At 32.1% G+C, this 27,088-nt stretch overlaps 3 protein-coding genes and 1 long non-coding RNA gene across 5 annotated transcripts in view; 3 read left to right on the top strand and 1 right to left on the bottom strand.

The window, feature by feature from the left end:
* The window catches only part of LOC141480137 (uncharacterized), a 288,325-nt gene extending 287,111 nt beyond the window's left edge, over nucleotides 1-1,214 (bottom strand). Inside the window, exon 1 of the mRNA XM_074169975.1 lies at nucleotides 1,121-1,214. The gene's annotated coding sequence lies outside the window, so the exon portion shown is untranslated. The remainder of the gene's footprint in view (nucleotides 1-1,120) is intronic.
* On the top strand, nucleotides 40-2,647 carry LOC141480140 (uncharacterized). Its single transcript, XR_012464189.1, has 2 exons — nucleotides 40-181; nucleotides 1,981-2,647. It is a non-coding gene; the product is annotated as an uncharacterized lncRNA (long non-coding RNA).
* Nucleotides 2,648-12,400: 9,753 nt separating this feature from the next.
* Nucleotides 12,401-24,074, top strand: LOC111516236 (speckle targeted PIP5K1A-regulated poly(A) polymerase). The gene is given in 5 exon segments (XM_023172414.2): nucleotides 12,401-12,529; nucleotides 17,755-17,946; nucleotides 19,599-19,796; nucleotides 20,919-22,012; nucleotides 22,014-24,074. Coding segments are annotated over 4 exon segments (1,998 nt in total). The 5' UTR covers nucleotides 12,401-12,529; nucleotides 17,755-17,849; the 3' UTR covers nucleotides 22,623-24,074.
* Nucleotides 12,407-13,763, top strand: Tpt (tRNA 2'-phosphotransferase). Of its 2 annotated transcripts, none has more exons than XM_074169968.1 (3): nucleotides 12,407-12,533; nucleotides 12,762-13,010; nucleotides 13,375-13,763. In XM_074169968.1, the coding sequence occupies exons 2-3, from the start codon at nucleotides 12,855-12,857 to the stop codon at nucleotides 13,720-13,722; spliced, it is 504 nt and encodes a 167-aa protein (XP_074026069.1). In that variant the 5' UTR covers nucleotides 12,407-12,533; nucleotides 12,762-12,854; the 3' UTR covers nucleotides 13,723-13,763. The 2 variants fall into 2 exon arrangements, with proteins under 2 accessions (XP_074026069.1, XP_023028184.2); XM_023172416.2 differs by having other exon boundaries at nucleotides 12,448-12,575.
* Nucleotides 24,075-27,088: the final 3,014 nt, after the last annotated feature.

Here is a 27,088-nt window from a genome sequence, read left to right as displayed (position 1 = left end):
GTCAGTATTAAATTGAAAGATAAGTGTCCAAGTTCTGGTGAATTATTAGTTGAAGTTTCAACCCAAGCAAAGTTTTGAAGAAATTTCGTGTAATTTCTTGATATTTCAACTCAAGAAATGTTGGCAGATATTATGTAGTTGACATTGGTTGTTTATCGGAACGAATTCCGCAAAACAGGTGGTAAGTATAAAGATTATATACTTGAATACATGTTTTTAGTATGGTATTGGAATGGAAAAACTGAATAATTCACTAGATTACAAAGAAATATTCCCAGTGAATTCTTTGTCGAACTTTTCGATTACCTGTTAAGAGATCATTTTGATAAGCACCAACTTTTAACCTTTTTTTTTAATTAATAATTAAAAAGTTTCCTCATTGATGCATAAAATTTGGAATAAGCAGTTTATATACGAAGAACAATGTAATGAGTAGAAACACAGCTGTTTTCTAATAGATATTCAACCAAAATACATCTACTCATAGTGACTATGGATGTATGTGTATCACACCTAGCAGTTCTACTCATGAATCAGGACATTGATTTTCTTATACATACACATCTCGTTAAGTACAGAAAATCACTCAAGAGAAATAGCACTACAGTCCCACCTTGAACTCGTCATGCAAGCCTTTGGGTTCTGCAAATAACTTGAGAGAAATTACAAGGCAAAATTTATTAATTTACAATAGATGTAAGATGGTCAATTACCTTCCGTTGATCATCAGATGTATTGAATAACTTCTTTGGTTCAGAAAGAATGTGAACTATTTATTGTCTGTAAAAGTATATTAAAGTTTATAAGATTTCTGTATTTATAATTATTGAAATTTACAGTTCCAGCATAAATTGAACAAAGTTTAATTCAAATATCTTCCATTATTATTATTTTAATTTGATTTCATTGAGTCATATTTTTTGCAATGATTGCATGTGCAGGTCATCACTGATAGATCAATTTGACACTTGACCCCCATGCCAATTAAAATTTCATATTTTTCAAAAAATAGTATCGGTAATAGCCCCCAAACGTTTTTTTCATGTTTCTACGTCAAACCGTTCAAAAGTTAAGTTAGTTTTTTATCAGTCTGAGGTGAAATTGTATTTAATATCCTTACCAGTGGTAAATTAACTTCCAGTTTCCTTGTGATGGGATTTCTTTTATATTCAGGTTCCCACGAAAAGTAAAATACCGTAATGTTCAGAGAACACTAGGTTGAATTTCTGCAGACTGCATGAAAGTAGATTAGCGTCTTTTAGAATACAAATACAAAATGTCTTCTGATATACTTTAATTGCTCACTACAACCTTTTACATTGTGTAAAAGAGTTCTTTTTTTCAAACAATGTGATCATCAATTATGATGGTAGTTTTTTGAAAATATTCAATCAAATTTTAAAAAAACATACATCTGATGAGAGTTTCACATCTCAACAGATATTTTCAGATTTTTCGAAATTTGACTCACAGAAAATTGTATTTTTTTTAATTTTTATTTTCGAGGGCTCTTTCATTATGCTCTTTAGCACAGCAGATATTCAATCTAGAGATCAAATATGCCCTCAGTGCCTCTCTTAACAATTCTTCCTTGTGGTGTTCACAACCTACAATATTTTTGGGAGAAAAATTTGACAATTTGATTAAAATTACTGGAAAGCAATTTCTTTTAAGTTCCCTCTCAAAAACACCTGATATTATTGTGGCTTCAACATCATGAAGAAAGCTATTAATTTTTTGTGATGGTAATGTTAAAAATCCTCTGCTCTTGTTTCTTATGAGGGAATTGATTATTTCATTTCCCTTCTCCAATATCGAATCCACACATTCTCCACATTTGGTGTTGCCTTTAATTTTTTTTGCAACATATTCACAGAAATAAGCAAAAGCTTCATCAATACCTGAGAAGTCCTCTTTAATTTCGGAGATAGTTTTTTCTATTTCAATATAGAATATAAATTTTTGCTGTTTTTCTTTCAGATCTCCAATATGAAGAAGGGATTTCATCATTTCTCCTCCACTAACATTACTTTCCCTGGGCGGTTTTATCAGAGAATAGAGGGACATTAGGCGGAATATTTGTCCAACTTGAATTGACTTGGGATGAGTATTGCATCCACCTGCAGCTCTCATCATCCCAAAAATGCTGAAAATGATATCAACAAAGTTGATTGGAATTGTTATGGATATGTGAACATTATCACCTCCAAATGATCTTGGTTCAATCTGGATGTCATCAAGTATTTGAAACCAAAATGGGATTAGGAATATTCTCTAGTTGAATACTGCTAGAATTTGCCAATGGATGTTTTGTGACAGAGTGTGAATCGGGTAGAATACTACAGGATGGACTAGGAAAAATGTTTAGTGGAAGTTCAGGAGCGGTTTCACTGAGAAATAAAAAATATCAAAATACCTATTTTTATTATAAAAATGACTATCACGTCAATTTCACAATAGAACTTGTCTAAAATCTAAATTTTTCATAATGATCTTCTACCACATAGTAACGGCTATATATCCATCAATTTACTTGTCTAAAACATGTTTTACCCTTTAGATCAATAAATGTTATTTAATTAAATTAATAAAACTATATAAATAATCACACAATCCTTATCAGATATTTGGCAGAAGCTTTATCAAATATTCTTTGAAAAAACTGATCACAGAACTAAATATAGGAATTCAAGTATTTCAGTTGTTCATGTTTCAAACGGAGTTTTTTCCACTGGATAATCCAACTGCAAACTGAAAAATAAAACCAGTTATAAAAAAATGAAAATCAATCTTTGAATCTGGGAAAATTTCAGCATCCTTCATCAATAATTTTCAACAGCTCATGTAGTATGATTTCATGACTGACTTCAATGTTTTGGTTGGTTTTTGGGTTTTGCTGTTGTCTTCTTTGGTAAACTCCAAACGTTTCAAGTGCAACTACGAAAGTCAGCGGCGTTGACGAAGTACTCCTCATAAGATATTCATTGAAACTAATTTCAGTATCAACTTTATTCTCTAAGATTACTTCATCAACGCAACTGAATATGATTGTCTCAGTTGCAGTCAAATATTTTTACTGAAAATGATCAGGGCAAAGCCAGGAAACTAACTATTACGAAATTAGACAGGATGGGTTTATACATTCAGTTCAATTTTAGAAATATTTCATGCTGATTTCAGAATCGAAGTTACATTAAATCATTAGTTTATCTATTCAAAATTATATCTGGTTTCATTGATTGTCCGGAAATTCTCTCCCCTATAACTTTCAACGTTCCACAAAGGTCCATCAGACAAATAAAGCTATTTATTACACCATATCACTTAACTAACTATGGGTATCATTCTCCATCTCCAACATCTAAAATGTTGAGACTTGAAAATAACTCTCTGATAAAATCAATTTCTTCTGTGATGATGAAAATATTTTTAAGAATCTCACTCTTTACTCATGCAAATGTTTTTCATTACTTTAATTTTGTCCTTCATTAAACACATATAAATGTGTCTATAATAATTATAGTAGTAGTAGTATAAGTGGTTACAGCACAAGCTTTCTTTGTTATATAATTTATTGTAAACAAAACTGAATAAATTGAGATCCCTGTAAATAAACATGGACAAAAAACTAAAATGGTATTTGTTAAAATTGGTTTTTCTGTAAACCAGCTGTCGTTCCCCTACGAACGGCAGCCCTCAGAATTCGAAACTTGTGCGAACAGGGATTAACGAAATCTTACCTTTCAACGTGCGATTCTAAGCTAAATATAACTCTTTGTTCGATAACAACTTTTTCATTAATTTTTTTTAAAATTCCTACTGGCATTTAATTATAACCGTCTCACAAGAAGATTCTAAAAGATACAGTTTTTTTTTATTATGTTCTCAGAAGAGGCTGTTTATAATAATGACAACGTATTTATTATTTCCATGTGTAAGCAGTAAGCTTACACAGATATTGACAAACATGAAATTTCAGAAAATAGAGGGTAAAGTTAATTTTCTGTGAATCAGGCATTTATAGAAAATGTTCTTCAACTTTACCCCTTTCTTCCACTATCACCTTTTATTTATAGAATGATATTAGCACATATTAGCCCGTATTGAATAATAATGTATTTTTATGAAAGGTATCAAGGGAAAATATGATGTAAAATATTGAACAAAACAGCAGTTGCGATCATTGAAATGAAAAATAATATGAAATGTTATAACTAAACTCCACACATTTGGACAATTTGTAACATATCCCTTTTTCAACATGATTCAATTAAATAATGGTTACATAAATATCTCTTCTCATATTATGTTATCAATAACTTTCTTTTTAAAGTCCGTTATGAGCCTTATATGAAATTTGTAAAAGGACATTGATATGCTTGAGTTGAACTGAAAACAACAACAATCTTTTATCTTCAAGAGAAATGAATGGCATAGAGTGTTTGTTTCCAACTGCGAACTTCTCAGGGTTACCGTTAGAGAACAGCCGGTTGAAAAGAACCTTTTTTGTAGATAGGTAAAGCTAGAAGGGGTTATTTATCATTTCATATATGAATAATTTGATATTTATCATTTTGATAACACCAAGTGTTCTCTCTTGATTTGTATGTGATCAAATTTGCTTTTGATACCTTATTCAACGGATACTTTCCAACTACAGAAATTATTAGTAAACTGGTTCTGGAAATGGTGCACGTTTTCTTGAAATTCGTACAATTAAGTACTTCTCTATAAGTGCACCTTGAAAAAAATATACAAATCTTTGATAGGATTTATAGGTAGTGCTGTAGAAACTGAATACTCGCATGATGGTTTGGCACCCTTCAATAGTTTTTTCTCACCAATGAAATGGATGGTTAAATGCTTTGAGCAAATAAAAGCACCATCAGGCAGATATTTCCTAACAGCATCCATCCACAGTTTCCTCTTGTTTTCATCCTATAAATTACAGATTTTGATCAGGTACAATGCACAAATAAAACCATTCAAATCACCAATTGAGAACAAGTAAAGTTAAAAGAGCATACTGTTTGGTTGCTTGGAATTCTATATGCAATCAACTACTACGAGTATATATTTAAGAGAGCATTAGGTTTCTCATCATACATGAGTAGTCTTTTAACCACCCAATATATTTTTTTTATACAAGTCCACAATACAACAACACCCTCGATTTCTACAATAATTTTCCACAAGATTTCAAAAATATACAACATTCTGTTAGGCTTGGGGAACTATTTGTTTGGCATGGAGCCCTACTCAGAGAGTGATTTTCAAACTTAATCTATGATTTATTAATTGTTGATATAGATTTAATTTTTTATTAGTTTTAAATTTTATGCTGATATTAATATCATTATATTTTAAATGGATGTTAAATTTCATGTAACTGTAAACTTACTTACTTCTCATAATAATTCTGTAGAAATGCAATAAATCTCTCTGCATACTGTAATATTCATCTGTAGGTATCTATGATTCTATGAGTAGACTTTTCTTGCAACTAGGTATTAAGTTGTATTTAAAAAAGCATAAGTGAATGTTTATTTTCAATTTGATATTATGATTAAGAAAGTAATGATACTCTAGTAGCAGAAGGTGGATTTGAAAGGGTGAAGGATTATTCAAAATATGAAGTTGGTTTTTGGTGTAGGCTGATACAAACTTAGTTTATCCGTGGTGGATTGACAGTAATTATAAAATGTTTCATTTACCTTTGACACTGAATACAGATGATTACTCGAATTTTTACACTGTTCACACAAAATACAGAATTGTCCCATTTTACAAAAAGTATCCTTATACACTATATAAAACTATTCCTTATTACTACTGAAAAATGTAACCAAACTAAAATAACTGAGAACTAACGAACGAAAACTATAATAAAAAATGCGAACAATGTAAAGATTGGGATGACAAAAAATATCAATTTCAAAATACCAAAAGTTGAAAATTCTTTTTGACAATGACAGATAATAATTAATTTGACTGACTCAGCGGGGACTCGAACAATTCAGAATAGCGCCATCTTGGGAAAACCTCGTAAGTGTTGTTAAAAGCAACAGGTGGTTCCTTCAAAAAGTTCAAAACAAAATCTAAGCGTTACCAACACCAGGGTTTCTAGGAATCTTAGTTATCACCTATCACTTAAAAACACACAACTTCGTTTGTTGTTCTTCTTCTTCATGTATTGGCCTCAGCTACTAATACTATCTGTCCAGTGGATAGCGAATTCTCTCTCTCTCTCTATGATGATGGCTTTTGCTAGGGTTGAGGTGCATTTAGCCATGTCGATCGTGGGACTACAGCGTTGTCTGGTATGCACCATGCTGTAATCCGAGTTATATATATATATATATATATATATATATATATATATATATATATATATATATATATACTCTTGAACATTGACTCTTGACTCATGCATCAAAGATAGATAGCTGCAATATGGCTGATATATCGGTAACGTTGAATTTCTTGTTCTTAGTAAGTGACATAAGTACGGACTGTGAGCTATCGAGAACCATTTGAAAATTCAACAGGTTGAATTCTATTTAGAATAGTTTTTTGGTACAGCTTGTACTTTATCAGGATTCTCCACTGTGTTAATGTTTAATTCGAGGAATTCGGCCGATCTTGTTATTGTTGTTTGTTGGCTGTCACTACTCTTAAATATATAATTTAAAAATATTGCAACGTTATACACTACATTTTTTACAGTTGTAATGAAGTCAAACTTGTTTTGTTGAATAAACAAATACGAAAACACTAAAATAAGTGTCAAAATTAAGAGGGATCCACATAACCATTTAACGAGATCTTCAAGAAATCTAATAGTCACAATAAATGTTATCAACCATTGGCAAATATTCAAGTTATTTTAGTGATATAGATTATATATATATTGATTTACCAAAATTTCACAAAATAAGATTTGAGAGAAAGGATATATTCTAATATAAATTCGATGAAAAACATAAAAGTAAAATGGGAGACAAGAACAATATTATGATATATTCCATGATTGTTGACTTCAAGATATCACTTATGTACAGTTTGTATAATAATTAGAAATAAATTGAATAGAAAAAATGATTATTCAATATTCATTCTGGTTTGTATCTGAAAGTAACTTCTTTGCATAATTTACACATCTTTGTTGAGATTTTATTTTCAACTTAATTTCATTCTACTTCTCTTCGTGGAATTTTTTTTGAATAACGATGGAGTAAGTAGAAATCCAAAAAAAAATATTTTCAAAAACTATTTTGAATTCAATTTTATATATGCGAGGAGTTAATTTTTATAACCAGATGAGTCACAAAATTGTTGATGTTAATACTGATATATAATTTTTTTATAATAAATATTCCTTATTGGTCGGTGTAAAATTGTCTATACAATAATTCTGCATTTTATAGAAATCAGTAGAATCCATACAGATAGAGGTCAAATTTTGTCCGACTCTGATATCTTGCCCCATTCGAAAGTAAACAAGGGGTATGGCATTTACGTACTTATGTCTTCATTAAAAAATAGATATTTTATAATTTTTTTTTGTCTACTGTAAAATTTGTTAAAAGCGAATCATCAGTGTTGAAACGCCTCATATAGGGTATACTATACGTTTGATTATTTGAATTTCTTTAATTTTCTTAATATTTAAATAACATATTTTCCAATGCATTTCCTACTCCCGTCATCTAAGTAAAAATAACCTGTATAATTCAAGTTCAACCTTGTTTTCTTAACGCAGGTCTCTCTCTCTTCTTCTCTTCAAGATTCCAACCTTACCCATGAGAGGTCGCTGTAATTTTCATTTTATTTTAATCAATTTTATTAATTATTACTGAAATCTTTTCTAAAATCTCGACTCCATTTTGTCAAACTGTGCATTGTCTGGCTATTCGATTCACACCATTTTCTAAAAAAATTTGATGTTACTAATTGCTATAAATAGTCCATCCAACTATGTTGGACATAATCATAAGCTAAAAAAGCGTTTTGTATTCAATTGTATGATTTTCGATATCTACTCGTCAATTGTTTCAACCTCATGTTCATTTTTTTATAATGTAAGTACTACCTTTGCCTAAAGACTACTTTGTTGATATCACTTAGTTTGTCTTAAATACTATTCTTTGTACTTCTTGTTTTACTGGATAGGTGGCTAATTCAACTCGAAATACAGGGTGTTTGGTAGCTGGGTGCAAACCTTTAAGGGGTGATACACTAGCCCATGTAGAACATATTCATACAAACATTTTTATTTTCCAGTGGGTTTTTGATTTTTAAGAGAACTATTACGATTTTTTGTACAAAAACTCAAAATTGGTCAATTAAATGCTAATAACTTCTAATCTTAACAGAAATGTCCGGTTTTTTAAATTTATTTCAGTAGTCTTATGTGTCCCCAATCGTACTAAAGTAGTTTGAAGCACCATTGTGTCCAAAAAAGTTATGTACAGAGCACTTAAGCTCTACAAAAAAAGGAAGAAAATAAAAAATCTGATCTTTAATGCCAGAAAAAAAAAATGCCAATTCAATGCCAATTGAACTTTTTTGATTAGGGTACCTGAACCAGTTAAAGGTCGTGAATATGGATTTTTGTGGAATTAAAGAAAAAAGTGTTTAGTACTGTAAAAATTTATTGTTGGTGTTCAAAATGTCTTCCACCATTGCGTATACACTTTCTACAACGATTTCGTACTTCAGTTGTGGTTACTTTCATTTGCATTACCTGTTTCATAATTTCAAACGCTGCCTCTATTCGCTGAAGTAATTCTTCTCTCGTGGTGATTTCTGTTGTGTATACGAGTTTTTTCGTCCGACCCCACACAAAAAAATCCAACGGAGTCAGGTTGGGCGATCTGGCAGGCCAGGGGATGGGTCCGTCTCTCCAGTTGCCAGGAAAACAGCGGTTCAGGTGTTCGCGGACGCTTACAGCCCAATGTGCTGGGCATTCATCTTGCTGAAATGTGATCGGCCTGTCCGTGTCCAATATTGGCACTTCGGCATCATAGAGTAACATTGGCAAGTCGTATATCATGAATTCGAGGTAATTTTGTCCATTCAAATTGTCAGGCAAAATGTGTGGGCCAACCAATGTGCGTCCGATGACCCCAGCCAACACATTTATTGAAAATTGTCTTTGGACAGAAATCTGAAACAAAAATGCAATAAAATTAGTTAATTTAGGTAATGAAACACGTGTTGAACATGGGTAATAAAATAATAATAATAAAAATCATTTATTTACCTGTTTTATCCAATTTGGATTGCTGTCCTTATCAGCCCATTCATGAAGGTTGTGGAAATTAGTAATTCCTTCCCTGGAGAACTTCGATTCGTCAGTCCAGCGGATGGACTTTAAGAACCACGTGTCGTCAATATCTGCGTTTAGCAAAAAACGGCAGAACCGTATCCGTCTCGCCGGATCCGTTTCCTCCAAGCCTTGCATCGTTGTGCATCGTACTCCACACTTTCCATATCGAAAGGTTTAATTCTCTCGCTACAACTCTGATGCTGGTAGGATCCGCTTCGAAGGCTGCGAGAATTTGCTCCTCAACATTGACATTATGTCTTCCTGGATTTACTGCAGGTTCAGCATGATGAATACCAGATTCAGACAGCCTAGGATATGTGTTGGAAAACACATGGACATTAGGCACCCTGCAATAAAATAACTCATTTTTAACGTCTTTTGAGGTGAAAATGGGAAATTTTAACTACATCTACAATTAGAACTTAATTTACCTGCGGTTCGGGTAACGTTCTTGGTAGAAACGTCGTGCCAGAGATGCGTTACCATCAGCTCTGCCATACATAAAAATGATATCGGCTTGTTCATGACTCGTAAACTCAGCCATGGCAGCACACACAACAAAAAGTTTGATAGTCCAAAATAAACAACACCTGCAGGAGCGACAGGCTACAACTGAACACGTTGAATAACAAAAATGGGGAACACAAAACCAACGTCTACTCGCAACTCGAAAGGGCAAAGCAGTGACTAGAGAACTTGTTTGGCCAACTTAACCGACCCGGCGAGTGGTCCAAGATGATTACTCAACTCAGGTACCTAAAAATTGATTAACTCAAAAGCAAGTTTATGGCCCTAGCATAAGGTCTAATCCATAACAATAGAATGCATTCCAATTAATGACTAGCTTCAGGTCAAATTCTTTGTTGTAAAATGCCACCGGCACCGGCCTTTGTTCAGTTTTCTCTTGTTTCAAGTTGGGCTAAGTTTCTTATTATTCCATGTAAGTCTAAAAATAATATCGAATATTGCTTTAAGATTTTCGTTTGAAGGTTTTTGAGCTGAATTTCATTTAAATTACTTTTTTTTAAATTTTTCTAATATCCATATTTACGACCTTCAACTGGTTCAGGTACCCTAATTAAAAAAGTTCAAGACTTAGCTAGGTAAATGATACCTCAAACGAAAGAGCAGTAACTAAGCATGTTTTTAAAGGTGTCTGAACACCTCTATGTATTTTATTTATTTTTTTAATTGGCATTAAAGATCAGATTTTTTATTTTCTTCCTTTTTTTGTAAAGTTTAAATGCTCTGTACATAACTTTTTTGGACACAATGGTGCTTCAAACTACTTTAGTACGATTGGGGACACATAAGACTACTGAAATAAATTTAAAAAACCGGACATTTCTGTTAAGATTAGAAGTTATTAGCATTTAATTGACCAATTTTGGGTTTTTGTACTAAAAATCGTAAAAGTTCCCTTAAAAATCAAAAACACGCTAGAAAATAAAAATGTTTGTATGAATATGTTCTACATGGGCTAGTGTATCACCCCCTTGAAGGTTTGCACCCAGCTACCAAACACCCTGTATGTCTAATTGCCAGAGCTGGGCGTTAACTCGTTAATCCGTTAATCGTTTAACTCGTTAAATTTCAAGTCCGTTAAGTAAATCGTTAATTCATTGATCCAGACTCGTTCAACGATGCAGCATTACTCGGGGAACCGATATTCATAAATCTGTTTATTTAATATAATACTGCTATACCCTCAAGCCCTGCAGTTGTACATCTCTTTTAAGAATATATTTTAACGCCGAAACGAGCCTCAATTTCAGACGAGAACTTCAACGTATTGATGTTCATGAAGAGCAATAATATCCATATTATGTCAGATGAATAAATTAAAATTACACATTCTAATTATTATACACTTCGTTTTTTTGTTTCTAAGCTGTCAACTTCCACAACCCAAAAAAAGTTTTTATAAGTAGATTATTAACGCAACAATATAAAAAATGCAATGTTTATCACGCGTTAACGGATTAACGATTAACGTTAACTTGCGTACAATCTTCCGACATGTAACGCTTTAACGTTTAACGAAGTTCTTTTTTAGTAACGGATAAACGATTAACGAAGTAATTTAGTTGATTAACGGTGTCCAGCTTTGCTAATTGCCATTCTCCTACAATCACGACAGAATCACGACTAACAAAGGACTTAGAAATATAGCGCACCCACGTAAATATATATATATCAAGGGCTTAGACACAGTATTTTGTATATAGTATACAGAAATACTGTGGCTCAGAGCGACAATGCAACGTTGCCGCTTCTAACATGAATTTGGGTCGTTAACCACTTCTAGATATGTAAAAAAACCGAGGTGCGTTAAACTAATATATATATATATATATATATATATATATATATATATATATATATATATATATATATATATATATATATATATATATATATATGTATATATATATATATATATATATATATATATATATCTGTACGGTAAAATAGATTAACAGGGACTCTCATTCAAAAAATCAAACTCTGCTTTACTTTGCCAAGCTTTCGCTTCTAATGGGAAGCTTCTTCAGGGCCTATTATTTAATGAGTTGTGAATATTTTCGCCGTTGAATAACATTACAAATCATACTTACGGCATCAATTCATAAATTCATACAGAAAGCAATAACAGCTCCTCTGAACATGTTTACAGTCCTGGGAATTTTAAATGTTAGCATTTTGAAAATTATTTGCAAATTCATGGAGTATACCCATATTAAATTATAATAGCGGTGGGGAGGTACGCCCATATCCATTCCTTATCCCAATTTTATTAGTTTCAATCCTAATATCACAACCTCTGTATGTATTCTTTATCCGGTTAATACCTACCAGCAAGTGAAGATAGAACGCAGATACTCAAGACAAAAGTTCCAATCACGCCACAAAACCCCAGTTCACGTGGACTTAGTGTCTATCGACAACATAAAGATGTAGTCTGCGTTAAGCAAGACACACACGTCCCCTGATAACATCCGTTATGCAATAGGAAGAGACTGGTCTACTTCGCCGAAGGGAACCAAAGGCCATAAAAAAAGAGAAGAAGAAGATCACAGAAAAAAAAATTTGTGATGTTATATGTTATTTTTGTTTAACATGTGAATTGGTAAAAGTTCTTTGGATTCAAAAGTGTAATTTGATTAACCTACCAACTTTGCAGTTATTAATAATTCAGTAGGTATTTATATCTCCAAATTTTAATCCTTTCGTGTATTTGATGGTACGTTGTAGTAATTATAAAGTTGATTCCATTTGTGAAATAGTTTGTTTATTACTCTGAAATATAATTCATATAATAGCAACTTATTTAATTATAGTTAGATCAGATCTATATTATTAAATCATAGATTAGATCCATTATGTGTTCATACTATCTACCTATTACTAAATCTATGACATCTTGTAGGTTAGTAGAGATATACATTTGAGTAAACTTTTGTCCTGGCTTCTTCGACATGGAGCTGTGAAAGAAGGACTACCTATCCGCACAGACGGCTATATGAATATAGAGGACTTGCTCAATCATAAAACAATAAGAGACAAGTTTTCTCTAGAGGATATAAAGAGAGTAGTTGAAGTTGATAATAAGCACAGGTTTAGTCTTCGTTATGAGAAGGATATACAAATATGTGCTAATCAAGGACACACAATAAATGTGAGTGTTATGTGAAAGTAGTTGTTTCAAGACGGTTTTTTCCAGTTTGTGTCTGAAAGTTACTCCTTTGCATTAACTACACATCTTTGGATATAGTTCATTTTGAAATTAATTGCTTTCTCCCTTTCTTTCCAATATTCCCACATTTTTTTGTATAAAGATAGAGAAGTATTATAGGAAGCCAAAACCTTTCTGTCACAAAAATTAATTTCTACTTATACCCCTTTCAATTTAAACCTTATTTTCTTGTGGTGTAAAAAAAGTGTTTTCAGTAAATTCATTTTCTGTTAATTCTACATAATCATGCATTAGAAATGTCAGAAATGTATTCTGAAGGCATTTCAGATATCGTAACATTTTTTAGGTTGTGACAAATCTAGAGTTGTCTCCAATTTTGGGAACAGAAGATATTCAGCTAATTCATGGAACCTATTCTAAAAATTGGGATAATATCAAGAATGAAGGCATTAGCCGCATGAAAAGGAATCACATACATTTTTCCAAGAGTCTCCCAGGAGACAGGAATATTGTTAGTGGTATAAGGAGTGATGCAGAAATATTTATATACATAAATCTGAAGTTGGCTATATCTGACAACATTTTATTTTACTTGTCAGTCAACGGTGTTATTTTAAGTCCTGGAAATGATAAGGGAATTATCGAACCAAAGTATTTTTTGAAAGTTTGCAATCGGTTTGGTCAAATTTTGTGATTTCATACCGTGTGTTTGAGTAGGATAGGAACTGTTGAAACGTAAGTAATTGAAATTCCTACTACTATATTAACATTTAATTTTTGTTTCAATAAGTTGTTTCTGTTGTAATCTTACACCCTCCAAAAATAATAGAGAGTAAAAGTGCCCGATTATAAATCTAACTAGACTAGAAATTAAATTAACAAATATCTATTGAGAACTTGTGAATTTCGGTTTAGCATTTCCAAATGCCGATTCATTTAACATTTATGAAATATGTTGCTCAACTCACCGATTATGAAAATGAGGTTCTTAGTTGGAAGTTTGAATGCACAGATGGAGTAACATGATACTGTTAGATGGAAAAACGAAGTACCACATCCCTCATCAATCATATAAGAAATGGCTTTCACATAACATTCTTTGCTACAAAAAATGCCAATGTTTTTTACTGGTAGTTGCTTCCAATAATTTCTAATGTAACAAATATGTGATAGATGATTATTGGTAAGTGAAATTAAAATTATAATGAATACACCTCATAATAAATGGAACAGTATCCTCCTACAAGCTCTATACATTTTTAATAACGTCGTCTCAAATTCTGGCGGATCCACCTCAATGGGCCTGGTGTTATTTTACCACACTTTTGCCTTATCTTCTCCTTCAATTCGTTCAAATTTCATGGTCTATTTCTATAAACACTTTCTTTCAAATATCCCCCTAGAAAAACTCTAATGGAGTCAGGTCTGGTGATCGAAGGGCCAACAAATAAATGGGCTGGTCCTTCCAATCCATCTTCCGAATTTGTCATCAAGATATTGCCGCACAGTAATCACATTCTGAATGGAGGCACCATCTAGCTGAAATATAATATCTCTGCGTTCTTCAATGCTTAGTTCTTCCATGAAATCCAAGAATTTCATTGTCAAAAAATTATAAAATTCTGTACCGTTTAGTGTGTTTTCAAAAAACACTGGACCTATTATACGGTTTTTGAATATTCCTACCCAGACATTGATTTTTGGGAAAATTGTCTTTCTGAATTCATCATTCAGTGTGGATTTTTCCTTGCCCAGTACCTGGAATTCTGAGTGGATACTGTATCGTTAGTGGTAAATGCTGCCTCATCAAATATTCACCTTGGCAGCATAAACAGAATTCCAACCTTCGTTCCTCATCACCTATTTCTAATGTATGCATGATTTTTGGTTCGAAGCAAATAACTTTATTCTTTTTCAAACATGTATGTATTTTAGATATACTAACGTGTAAATCTCGTGAAGTCTGCTGCAAGCTATTTTTTAGGTTTTCTTGAACATACTCTGAAATTTGTCCGTCTATCTCTATATTCCCTCTTTGTCTTGGTACATGTGTTTTATTTACTTTCCCCGTTCTATTGAATAACGTATTGAACCTGGAGTTGGTTGTATAGTGAATTGGTTGTAAATACCGAACTGTCAAAATTATAATAACGAAAAAAGATACAACTTAATTTTGAAGCTTATTGTCAAATCATATGCATATGCCATATAAAATGAAATCATGAGAATTTTGCCAAAATCTGTCACCGGGTTGAGACAAATTAAAAAAAAAGTATATAAAGGGGTATTTTTACAATGTGACTATTTATTATACCAAAAATCAAACGATATGGATAAAACATTTTCAACTTTTGATTTTTGGTTGAACTAGGGACATCTATCTGTATCTGTACCGATGAAAAAACTTCGTATTTGAATATTTCATGTGTTTCTCATTTCAATGGATACTTCACCTTTCTTTTGAAGTTTACAGTTTGTTATACAGGGTCAGTCAAAAAATCATGAATACGGGAATTTGTCATCATATAACTAACACACCGTATGAGAAATTGGGCTGAAACTTAGTATATAGGGGTTTGAAATATGCCCGAATCGAATGGGCTATCAACTTTTCCAATAAAAAATGCATAATGGCCGTTCTCGAAATTTCGACCCATTGGGCAGGTCATAGTAGGCCTTGAAAATGAGAAAAATCCATATCTATCAACATCTTTGAAAAGAGCTCGTCAAGTACTATTGTTTGAAATTTTTATTTTTCAAAATCGGTTCATGGAATCAAAAATAACAGGGTGTTGCGGTTTGAAATCGCACACACTGTATAAAACTTAATTGAAGAGAACTTCAAGGGAATTTCTCTGATACTGAACAGATATAATCTAACCATAGTAAGAGGATATACAAATGTTGATTTCACATGACCTTTAATTGAAAAATTATAAAATGGTACTATTTCCAAGCTTAAGTTACATAACATAAGTTATGAAACACAAACCATTATTAGCATTGTATTATATATGAAGTTTACATTTAACACACAAATTATTAAAAAAGACCAAATGATGTGTTAAATCAATCTCCATATGATGTACACTGACTACAATAATGTCGACGGTGACAGATAATCTCACTGAATACATTCATTTCAAAAAGGAGAGAACAAGGTGGCTTTCTTGACAACTGAATTTTTTTTTTGTTTTGATTGGCATGTTACCTTTGAAAAAACTTAAATTTCTTACCTTTCTTGAAGATTGAATGAACTGATTACATTTGATAACTCTGTCTTTGTAATAAGCATATGGATATTTCTGACACCTCCAACTTTGCTCGAGAGTAATTTGTATGATAACTCTATCCTTGTTTCTGACTATAATCTGACATAACTGGTAGGGAGTCATCATTATAGAAAACCTAATTTTTCTATTTGGGCGACTAATGATTAACTCTTTGGATTCAATAGATGAAGTCTTTTCTTGATTATCAAGTAAGAGTATTTTCATCTCATCTATTGTTTTGGTGAAAACTTTTTTTTGTACAAATGCATAGTGCTGTTTCATTAGTTCTGACTTCCATTGTGGATACTAAAATCGAAACGACGTGAAGTAACTTGGCTTGATATCTTTTAATTTTTTATTTCTTTTTAATTGTTCAATTTTCAAATGATGCTTGTATTCCACTTTATTGTTATTTCATTTCGGTTTTTTTTTGCTTAATATAATTGTTATTTTCAGCTATTCATTTTAATTTTATAGATTCTTTTGGGTATTCCAAATAATTTTATATCATATTAGACAATGGAAGTCCAAACTAATGAAATTCACCATGAAACATTGTTAGCCACCCTCAAACAAATGCATAGCGTTACACAATCAAAATGAATATAAAACATTGTGAATGAAATATTAACCATACAGTATCATGAATAACCAACATTTTTGCCTTGCTTCGATCAAACTCACATTTTCCTCTGGGCTTGCTAAGTTTGTGGTTTCAATGCCCCATCACTCAGTCATAACTGGTGTAGTGTAATTTTTTTATGTAGTGATATCTGATTCAATTCTATAATGAATGTTTGGAGTACAAACTGAATAGAAGAAAGGGTTTTTTGTATAATTCAATTAATATAAAATTCAAATAAAAGTATTTGGTTCAAAAGTACTTTTTCTCTTGTTTAATTCAATGTTTATATGAAAGTAGTTGTTTTGAGAGGGCTTTTTTCCCAGTTTGTATCTGAAAGTAACTTCTATGCATGATCAACACATCTTTGTAAGGAGTTTATTCTTCCCTCCTTTTATGTTTCCTACATTTTTTGTATAAAGGTGGAGAAGTAAGAAGCCAAAATTTTATTTCCAAAAAATAAACGCCTTTCGATTTAAATAGTTTTCCTCTCATTATTCCATGTTTTTTTAAACTTATATTTTCGTTAATATGCTAGAATGGTGCAAGAGAGAGTGAGAGAAAGAGAGAGAAATACCAAATGAATATACATTCTATGAAAGTTAATCCCTTTCATCAATGATTATTATAAAAATTAAGTTTTTAACATCATATTTACACTGGTTGATATATTTAAACAAAAATTTCAAATTTTTCAATTTTTTGTTTGGTGATATTTTTTAATAAATTTGGTAAATAACTGTAAATTGAAGTTTCTCTATAGCATATAAAATTCCTAAAGGTATTAAGAAGTTTTTTTATTTAAAGACTTGCAATCAATTTTTTGTTTCAGAAAAAGTTGAGATATCTATAAACATTATGCAAGGATCCACAAAAAAGAAATATTATTGTGATCTATGTAAAATAAATTTACATAACGAAGCCACTATGATGCAACATCTCTCTGGGCAGAAACATTTAAAATTATACCATGGAAAGGAGGAGCAAATGAGGATTGCAAGAAAATGTGGAATTTTTGTGACAGGTAAAATAGGGTCTCTGGTGAACTTTTTGGATTTTTGATATTTCAGTTACATTGAAAATCAATATAAGTCAATTGTAAAAATTCTATTATGAATGAATTGAAAATCAAATAAGGTTAAAGCAATATTAATCATTTAGTGAACATTAAAGTGAAGCAGTTGATTATTTCGAAATGGTTTTTACAAACCACGATCCAAAATGTATAGCAGAAAAAAGTACACGAAAAATGTATGACAAAAATTCAGCTGATCTGAATTACTGAAATATAAACAATTACTGAATTTTAAACATATTTAGGTTATGTTTGTTGTTTTGAATTTTTTTGGGTTTTGAGTTATTTAATTGCAAACTTGTGAGAGTATTGTTTTTAGTCACGGGGAGAAAAGAACCCTCAACATTATATAAAAACATCTGACAGGACTTTTTTTGTCATCTGGTTTAGTTTCAATCAAATAAATCATTTGAAATAAAAATTGTTAAAGGATATCTTTCATGTTTTTTTTTTCAATACGAAAATTTTTGCATAAGAGTAACTGTCGGCTTTCTACCAAAACTCTTCTCCCTTAACTTGGTCATTACATCAGTGAGAAAACTGAGTACTCCTGGAAAACAATGTTTTAAACTAAAATGGTATTATTTGAAAATGTCACCATTCAACCCCTCGAATTGACAGCTATCTTCTCATCTTTTTTTTTTCTACAACCGTACTCTAACAATACACATATATGACCATAATCCGTTTCATAATGATATCTATTATGATACAGATTTTTCATAACGATACAGATTATCAACCAATAGAAACCCATAATTTTTCAATCAAGAATCCTGTTCCTTTGTTTGTCCTAGATTCTAACCTAAGTAATTAATTGCTTTATTTGTCAAAATCAGTTTTCATATTACCTACCTATATTATCAAAATGTCTGAAAACAGCGATATAGAAGGAATACCATCGACTCCAATATTTTTAAAAGATCAGATTAATTATAGTTGTTATATTCAATATAAATATAATCAGAATCTTTATAGTTTTCATATATCCATGATAATACCATTAAGTTTGTGTTTTTTAAAAAAAATATGAGTTAATTACTGTAAATGTGTTCAATACAAATATAATATTTATAGTTTTTCATTATTTATCGGGGTTAGAAAAAATAGCGTATGCAACTCTCATGTAATGGTTATTAATACACTCGCATATACCATACAAAACTCGCCTTCGGCTCGTTTCGTATCCCGGTTAATGCTCGTGTCTTAATAACCATCATTACATGATCGTTGCATAATATACTATTATAGAATTGGAGGTTGTGTAATAATTCATTTGAAAGGTATTTCTAGGGTTGATGTCATTTTTTTTTTAATTTCAAAACTCAAATGTGTTGAGCAATGAAAAGAACCCTTGATGATTAAAATTCGTACACTTGTTCAAAATGTACGTTTCAGTAAAAAAATATTATTACCTGCACATAGAATATTGAAGTTGATGAAGTACTCAATCTTTTTTCACAATTCTACCAATTTCTCAACATTAACTGTCAAGGAAATTTCTAACAGTTTTTCAACAGTTAACGAAAAAAGGTCTCAACAACTTGAAAAAATGATTTATAAAGTTGTGATAAAATAATAACCAATTTACATTGTTTCAGGATATCCACCATATATTTGCCAAGAAATAATTCTAAAGTACTTTTTCAGTTATGGTAAAGTGGTTTTTACATATTTTGGAAATTATTTCTTGCTTGTTGACTATGCAGAACCTTCTGATGCTCTGACAGTTCTGAGAGGAAATCATTATCTTGGCGGCAGAAAACTTACTGTCCAGTATAGAGAATTGAGAACGCAACGTAAGTTACAAGATATAAACGAAAATTTTAGCCAATAACAAAAGTTCACAAAACCGCGATACGTGTTTTGCTATACAATCACTTTCTCAAGCAGGGTTGGATTTACCACTTTTAGATTGAAAACATGTCTATGGTCTGATCAGATAATTAATTCTAATCTAGTTCTAACTACCTAAAAATAGCAGATACTATCATTTCATCATTAACTAGTAACAGCAGTTGATTTTAGGAAAAAAAAAGGTGAAAAACAAGTCAATTGATCAATAAATATTACATAGGGCAACAAAGCATGATTATCTGGTAATAACATACAGGGAGCTATTCAATTCAATTCATTAGATGGTGGTTTTGTACTGATTGGTTTCTATACTTTCCAGAAGGTCAAGTTTCAAACCTTCTGGAAATCAAGAATTTTGAATGTCTTCCAAATGTCAAATGTAATAATTTATAAGCATGATTGCAGTCATGCTTTTTTGCAAATGTGGAATTAGTCTTCAAATTCAAGAAATCACTCGATATGTTCTTTTGCTTTTTAGGAAAATATTTTGCTGGTTTGGCCAATGTTAAGTTTTATGCAAGAATCACAAGTCAATTTTTATGCTCCTGGTTAATCCAATCCTGAAAGTTTTGATTTATTGTTTTTAATAAATTTACTTAAACTATTATTTGTTCTACAAGCTACGTCCAATTCTTTCTTTTTCAAAATACTATTTTCAAATGAAATTGGTGGGTTCACCAAAGTATGTTAATGTCCTGTGACGTTGATTATCGTTTCTTGACGTGAGATAGATCTGGTAAATGACTTGTTTTCTTAGTTTTTTGAAAGATTGGATCCAATAATATCTACCTTGTAACCATTGTTAGCAATTTGTTCATTAAAACTCAATTCTCCCCAAAAATTAATTATAGACAGTGGGATATTCTTGAGACAGTATAAACAAATTTTGATTGGTTGTATAAATGAAACGGAAAGCTGTCACACCTCTACGAGCGACAACTCTCAAAAGTTGAAACTTGTGCGAGCTAACAACTAACTAGGTCTCACCTTTTAACGTGTGTTTCAATGAATTCTTGGAAAAACATTGGGTGGTTCAGTAAACTAATTGGTGACTTTCTTTGCAGAACCTTTCAATAAATATTCGCAGATAGAAGATCATGATGATTTCCATAAACAACTAAAGAACATGAAAACGCTCTCTGAACAAGTTACTTCTCTAGCAGAGTATTTGGAGGTAGGGAATAATAGAAAATATCCAGTGTATATGAGAGTGTGTGATGATTTGCAAAATTCCCTACAATATACTTTTCCGAGGGTGCAAATTTTTCCATTTGGATCCACGATAACAGGTCTTGACTTCAAAAATAGTGATATTGACCTCTATATAAAAGGTGTTAGGAACAGGGAAAACAATGTACCGTTCCTTTATAAAATCAAACATATTTTGATGCACTCTCAAAGGTTCACCAATTGTATTGTCATAGCTCATGCAAAAATTCCTATTTTGAAGTGCATCCATATAGAATCCAATATTAATTGTGACATTAACATCAAGAATAAGTTAGGAGTGTGCAATAGTGAACTGATCAATTACTATTTGAAATTGGATTTCAAAATTAGAGAGGCGATGGTGATAATAAAGTATTGGGCGAAGATCCATAAGATAGCAGGACAAAATCATTTGTTCACCAATTATTCATTGAGCCTCATGATGATATTTTTTTTACAACAAAAGCCTCACGAGGTTCCGTCTGTTCGTTTGCTTCAGGAGGATGAAAAATTTGCCAGTTACCAGGATGGTTGGAACGGCGGTTTTAAACAAAAGGAATACAATAATTACACTTTACGAAATATATCTCTAGCTGAGCTGTTAGCTGACTTTTTCGAATTTTATTCAAATTTTGACTATAGTACATTTATAATTTGCCCTTACTTAGGAGTAAAAATGAAAAAGGAGGCTTTTAAAACCCCAGAGCAACTTCCGGAACACTATAACACCTATAAGGACTTTATTAAAGTTGAGGGAAATGTCGCTTTGAAAGTGGAAGTTTCGATTTGCATACAGGATCCATTTGAGCATTCTCGAAATGCAACCCCTGCAGTATCGGAGTCTACTTTGAACATATTCATTAATTTATGTCGCCAGGGAAAGCAAATATGTAAAGATGGTCCCGTAGGCTTATTATATAAACTTTTGACGGAAAAAACCACCGAATATTAAGAGTGAACAGTTATTGAAATGCAACTTTAGCCAGTTCACTGTGCCGATGGGCATCAATGTGAAGTATTTATCCAAAAATATCGATGACAACGTATCCAACAGAAGACAGGTGATTGAAGAGGAATGGTTCGAATCAGCCAATAAATTTTTGGTGACTGTTCTGAAGGAATTCTTGAATTTTGACGTAAAGGAAACTACCAAAGAGGATACGGATATTAAAGCAAAAAGATCTGAGGGCCAAACTGATGTTCATGATAAAGAAAAAATACCAGTGTTCTCTTATAGGTGCTCTGCAAAGTTGGATTTATGGCAGTTACGTAAATCAACTTTGAAGAATCTCAACACCAAAGACATCGTTGGAATAGTCAATAAAGAAAAAGAAGTTACCAAGCAGTTATTGATGTTGTATAAAGATTTGGCTCCTACTGAAAAAATATTAGATTTTGAGATCACCATTCAAAAGAAGAGCGTTCCAGTACAACTGCTTATTGATTTAACCAAAATTTGTTCGTATAAGAAGACATTCAAGTCCTTTTGCACATTTTTTGCAGCAAATTTTATTTATTGGTTTGAAACCTATGAAAAGGAGTTGAATGGACTGAGTTAACGAATTTTACTCATTATAAATATACCAAGCAAGTACTTGTAATATATATGTACATATTTGTTGAAACATTGCACAGAGTTTAGACCTCTGACTGTTGTATATTTATAAATGAAACTTTCTCAAAGGTATTTTTTCAACTTTTTCTGTCATATTAGTATAAACTTAATTAATTTACTGGTAAATGTTGGTAGTCTTTTAATTTTTGAACTGATATCAATATGTCATTGATATGTTTTAGAGAATAGAGATTGCTAGGAGGGGATGTGACGAAAATCACATCAATTCATATGAATCTTTTATACAGGGACACTGCTAAAGTAGGTTTTTTTTTTTCGAAAAGTAACTGAATAAGAACTCCATTTTCATTGTTACGTGCAATTCTGGACTTTGATTTGACATTTTCAACAGAAATTTTCAGAAATCATGTTGCCTCTAAATTTCTAAAAATGCCCCGAGAAAAAGATATTCAGTTTCAGCTCTACTGTCACTTCGAGTTTTTCAAATTTTTTTGAGTTATTTTCACTCTGCTGATTTGAATGAAAGTTGATTAAAACTTTACATTTATAATGAATACTAGACTCTCGCATTTATCAGAAATAAAAAAGTTCAAATCATGTTTCACTCAAATAGGTAGGGCAAAGTTACCAAAAAATTAAAAAAAGTTTGAAGTGACAGTAGAGGGCTGAAATTTAGTGGATTGGTGTTAAATTGAAAACTGAACAACATTTTTCTGAAAGATTTTAAAATATTCGAAAAAAATCCGATTTTTTTTTTCTTTAAAAATTGTTAAATTTGGTTGAAATTTAATGGAGGGATGATAAATTGAAAACTGAAAAAATTTTCCTGAAGCGTTTTAAGAATTTTCAGAAGATACCTGATTTTTTATTTATTTTTTATTGTCAAATTTTATATTAGTAGAGGGCAGACATTTAATGGCGGAGTGTTGAATTGAAAACTGAATAATTTTAAAAATTGTCAAATTTGACACTATTAAAAGGGTTATCTAGTAATTTTTCAAGCAAAAAGTAACTAAAGTAGCATTTCAATTATATCTATTGATAAAAAGTTCCTACATGTTACAGACTATGGTAGGAATTATGTTTATTTAACATGTTCTACTCAGTTTTCACAAGCGGAAAAATGTGAATTTATTTCTGAACTTATCATTGCCCATTTATATCTAAGCCAGAATCTGGTTTTTTCAGGCCCCAGTGTTTTGTATCAATTCTAAAATACTTTGAGAAAATTCTTAACCGAGATTACTATTGCTCCATCTACAAGATTAATTTGTTTTCCTGTAGATGTGTCATAGTCTTTACAGTGGAAATTGAAGAATCAATCAATTCAAGCTAGGTGAATGAACTTGTCCAGTATGATCTCAATTTTTTGTTCAATATATGGTATTGTTTGTACTTGTGGATACTTGAAAATTTGAATAAATTCTCAAAATTATTAGCCTTTATAATTTTTATTTTTTTTTTGTTTTTACACCAATAAATTATTTTTATAATAATGCAATATTTATTGAGATATGACTGTCAAAAAATAAAATGATCACTTTTGGGAGGTAATCAATTACTGCACTTCATTGCCTGAAAAAATATATCTTATTGATTGGCAAAACATAGGTTATATAGAAAAAACAATATGTATATACATACACACACATACATATACAATCGATATCAACCAAAGAATAGCAAGTCAGACACAATAAAGTACAAGAATAAACATTCAGTAGTCGTTTCAAGAGTTGTGTCCGTTTTTACTTCAAACTGTAGTATCTCGATGAATACTCATTCAATTCGATTGTAATAAGCGTCATTTGAATCAATGCACTTTTGCCAACATAACACAAGTTGATTTATTCCATCAGCATAAAAAATGGTGTGCTCGGGATTCGATGAAGTCGACGAAGGCCCTTTTTGCCTGATCCTTATTGGCGAAGTTTCGACTGGTGAGAAAGTTATCAAAATGCTTGGAAAGATGGTAGTTGGTTGGCGAGAAGTCTGTTGAGTATAGGGGTGGAGGTAGAACTTCGACGCTCAATTCGTTTAATTTTCGGATATTTTTTGTGAAACGTGCAGACGGGCGTTGCCGTGGAGCAGGATTGGACCTCTTTTGTTGTCCAGTGGCGGTTGCTGCAAATGCGGTACATTTTGCCGATTTCCTTACAATAGGACTGGTGTGATGGTTTGGGACAGTTGCAAAAAGTTATAGTGAATAACACCAGCCGCTGACTATCATACAGTAACCATGGTCTTTTTTTTTTTGGTGGGTTTTCGCAGCGAGGGCCTGGGTGGCTCATCGCTGTCCAACCACTGACCTGAAGGTTTCCTGTTGTCGTTGAGGGTCCACTTTTCATCACACGTGACGATCCAATTCAAAAAAGATCATTTCGGTTGCGCAAAAGCAAAGAACAGATCCCGAAACGTACCTAACGATTTTTGTCGATCGTTCAAATTGTAGGGCACCCACTTTTCGAGCTCTTTGACCTTTCCAATAAGTTTTAAACCATCAAAAATCGCATGCATCCCACGCACGTCAGTCTCCACCAGGGTCCTCAAATCCTCGTCCTGGATTACTGTAGATCAATGTTTCTTATCCTGTTGTCCGCGGACCCCTGGGGGTCTGTGAGTATGTATATGGGAGTCCTCTGAGCTTAGAGATGAGATCAGAATATTTTGTTTGAAGGATTCTGTAGGCTGCGCCAATAAACATGCTGATCACTTCGATCACTAAATAACAATAATTTTTAATGGCTCACAATGGTGATGTATTTGGCTAATATCTTCAATGCTCTTAACGAGCCGACCTTAAGTCTACGAGGAAGATGTGTAACATCTTCCAAGTTGAAGATGAAATATAAACTATGATAAAAAAGCTTGCACTCTGGACTAATCGTAAAATAAAAAAAATCACTTTCCTTCACTGGTAGCGTTTTTGGAATCCTCTGGTGGGGAAATGTTGCAAATGCAAGTAGAAGACGAAAACCGGTGTGAAGTTAGCAGCCAAAGTCAGCAGCTCTTTTTCCGAAAATACCCGAATGGTCAGTAACGTACCGAAATCGTGATAATGTTTTTTGGGTTCCTGATGTACCTTCACGTGAAAGCATATAGCTATACTGTATATTGTATATCAAGGCAAATCTCTTCGGCCCCGTCCAAGAGGGTTAAACACACCCCCGAAAAAAAAATTCTTAAAGTATGAAGGAAACGAAAAGCCACTTTGAAACCGATACGAATGACTTTTATCATTATATTCTATATTCGGTATAAAGGCAAATCTCTTCGGCCTCGTTCAAGAGGGTTAAACATACCCCCGAAATGAAAAAAATTCTTGAAGTATGAAGGAAATGAAAAGCCACTTCGAAATCAATACGAATGATTTGTATCATTATATTCTTCACTCGGTATGAATGAAAATAAATCTCTTCGGCCCCGTCCAAGGATGTTGAACACACCCCCGAAATGAAAAAAAATCTTGAAGTATGAAGGAAACGAAAAGCCACTTTGAAATTAATACGTATGATTAGTATCATCATATTCTTTACTCGGTATGAATGAAAATCTCTTCGGCCTTATCCAAGAGGGTTAAACACACCCCCAAAATGAAAAAATTCTTGAAGTATGAAGGAAATGAAAAGCCACTTTGAAATCAATACGAATGATCAGTATCATCATATTCTTTACTCGTTATGAATGAAAATCTTTTCGGCCTCGTCCAAGAGGGTTAAACACACCCCCAAAATGAAAAAAATTCTTGAAGTATGAAGGAAACGAAAAGCCACTTTGAAATCAATACGAATAATCAGTATCATTATATTCTTTACTCGGTATAAATGAAAATCTCTTCGGCCCTGTCCAAGAGGGTTAAACACACCCCCAAAATGAAAAAAATTCTTGAAGTATGAAGGAAACGAAAAGCCACTTTGAAATCAATACGAATGATCAGTATCATCATATTCTTTACTCGGTATGAATGAAAATCTCTTCGGCCCCGTCCAAGAGGGTTAAACACACCCCAAAAATGAAAATATTCTTGAAGTATGAAGGAAACGAAAAGCCACTTTGAAATTAATACGTATGATTAGTATCATCATATTCTTTACTCGGTATGAATGAAAATCTCTTCGGCCTTATCCAAGAGGGTTAAACACACCCCCAAAATGAAAAAATTCTTGAAGTATGAAGGAAATGAAAAGCCACTTTGAAATCAATACGAATGATCAGTATCATCATATTCTTTACTCGTTATGAATGAAAATCTTTTCGGCCCCGTCCAAGAGGGTTAAACACACCCCCAAAATGAAAAAAAATCTTGAAGTATGAAGGAAACGAAAAGCCACTTTGAAATCAATACGAATAATCAGTATCATTATATTCTTTACTCGGTATAAATGAAAATCTCTTCGGCCCTGTCCAAGAGGGTTAAACACACCCCCAAAATGAAAAAAATTCTTGAAG

This window comes from Leptinotarsa decemlineata, unplaced genomic scaffold (genome assembly GCF_025532065.1).
Source record: "Leptinotarsa decemlineata unplaced genomic scaffold, Ldec_3_MD MMD2_P_RNA_scaffold_6, whole genome shotgun sequence".
NCBI classification, from domain to species: domain Eukaryota; kingdom Metazoa; phylum Arthropoda; class Insecta; order Coleoptera; family Chrysomelidae; genus Leptinotarsa; species Leptinotarsa decemlineata.
This window is presented reverse-complemented; position numbering and strand designations above follow the sequence as displayed.

Coding starts and splice junctions, on each gene's coding strand:
- Tpt (XM_023172416.2), top strand. Junction 13,011..13,374: donor ATCAAGGACACACAATAAAT/GTGAGTGTTATG, acceptor AACATTTTTTAG/GTTGTGACAAATCTAGAGTT.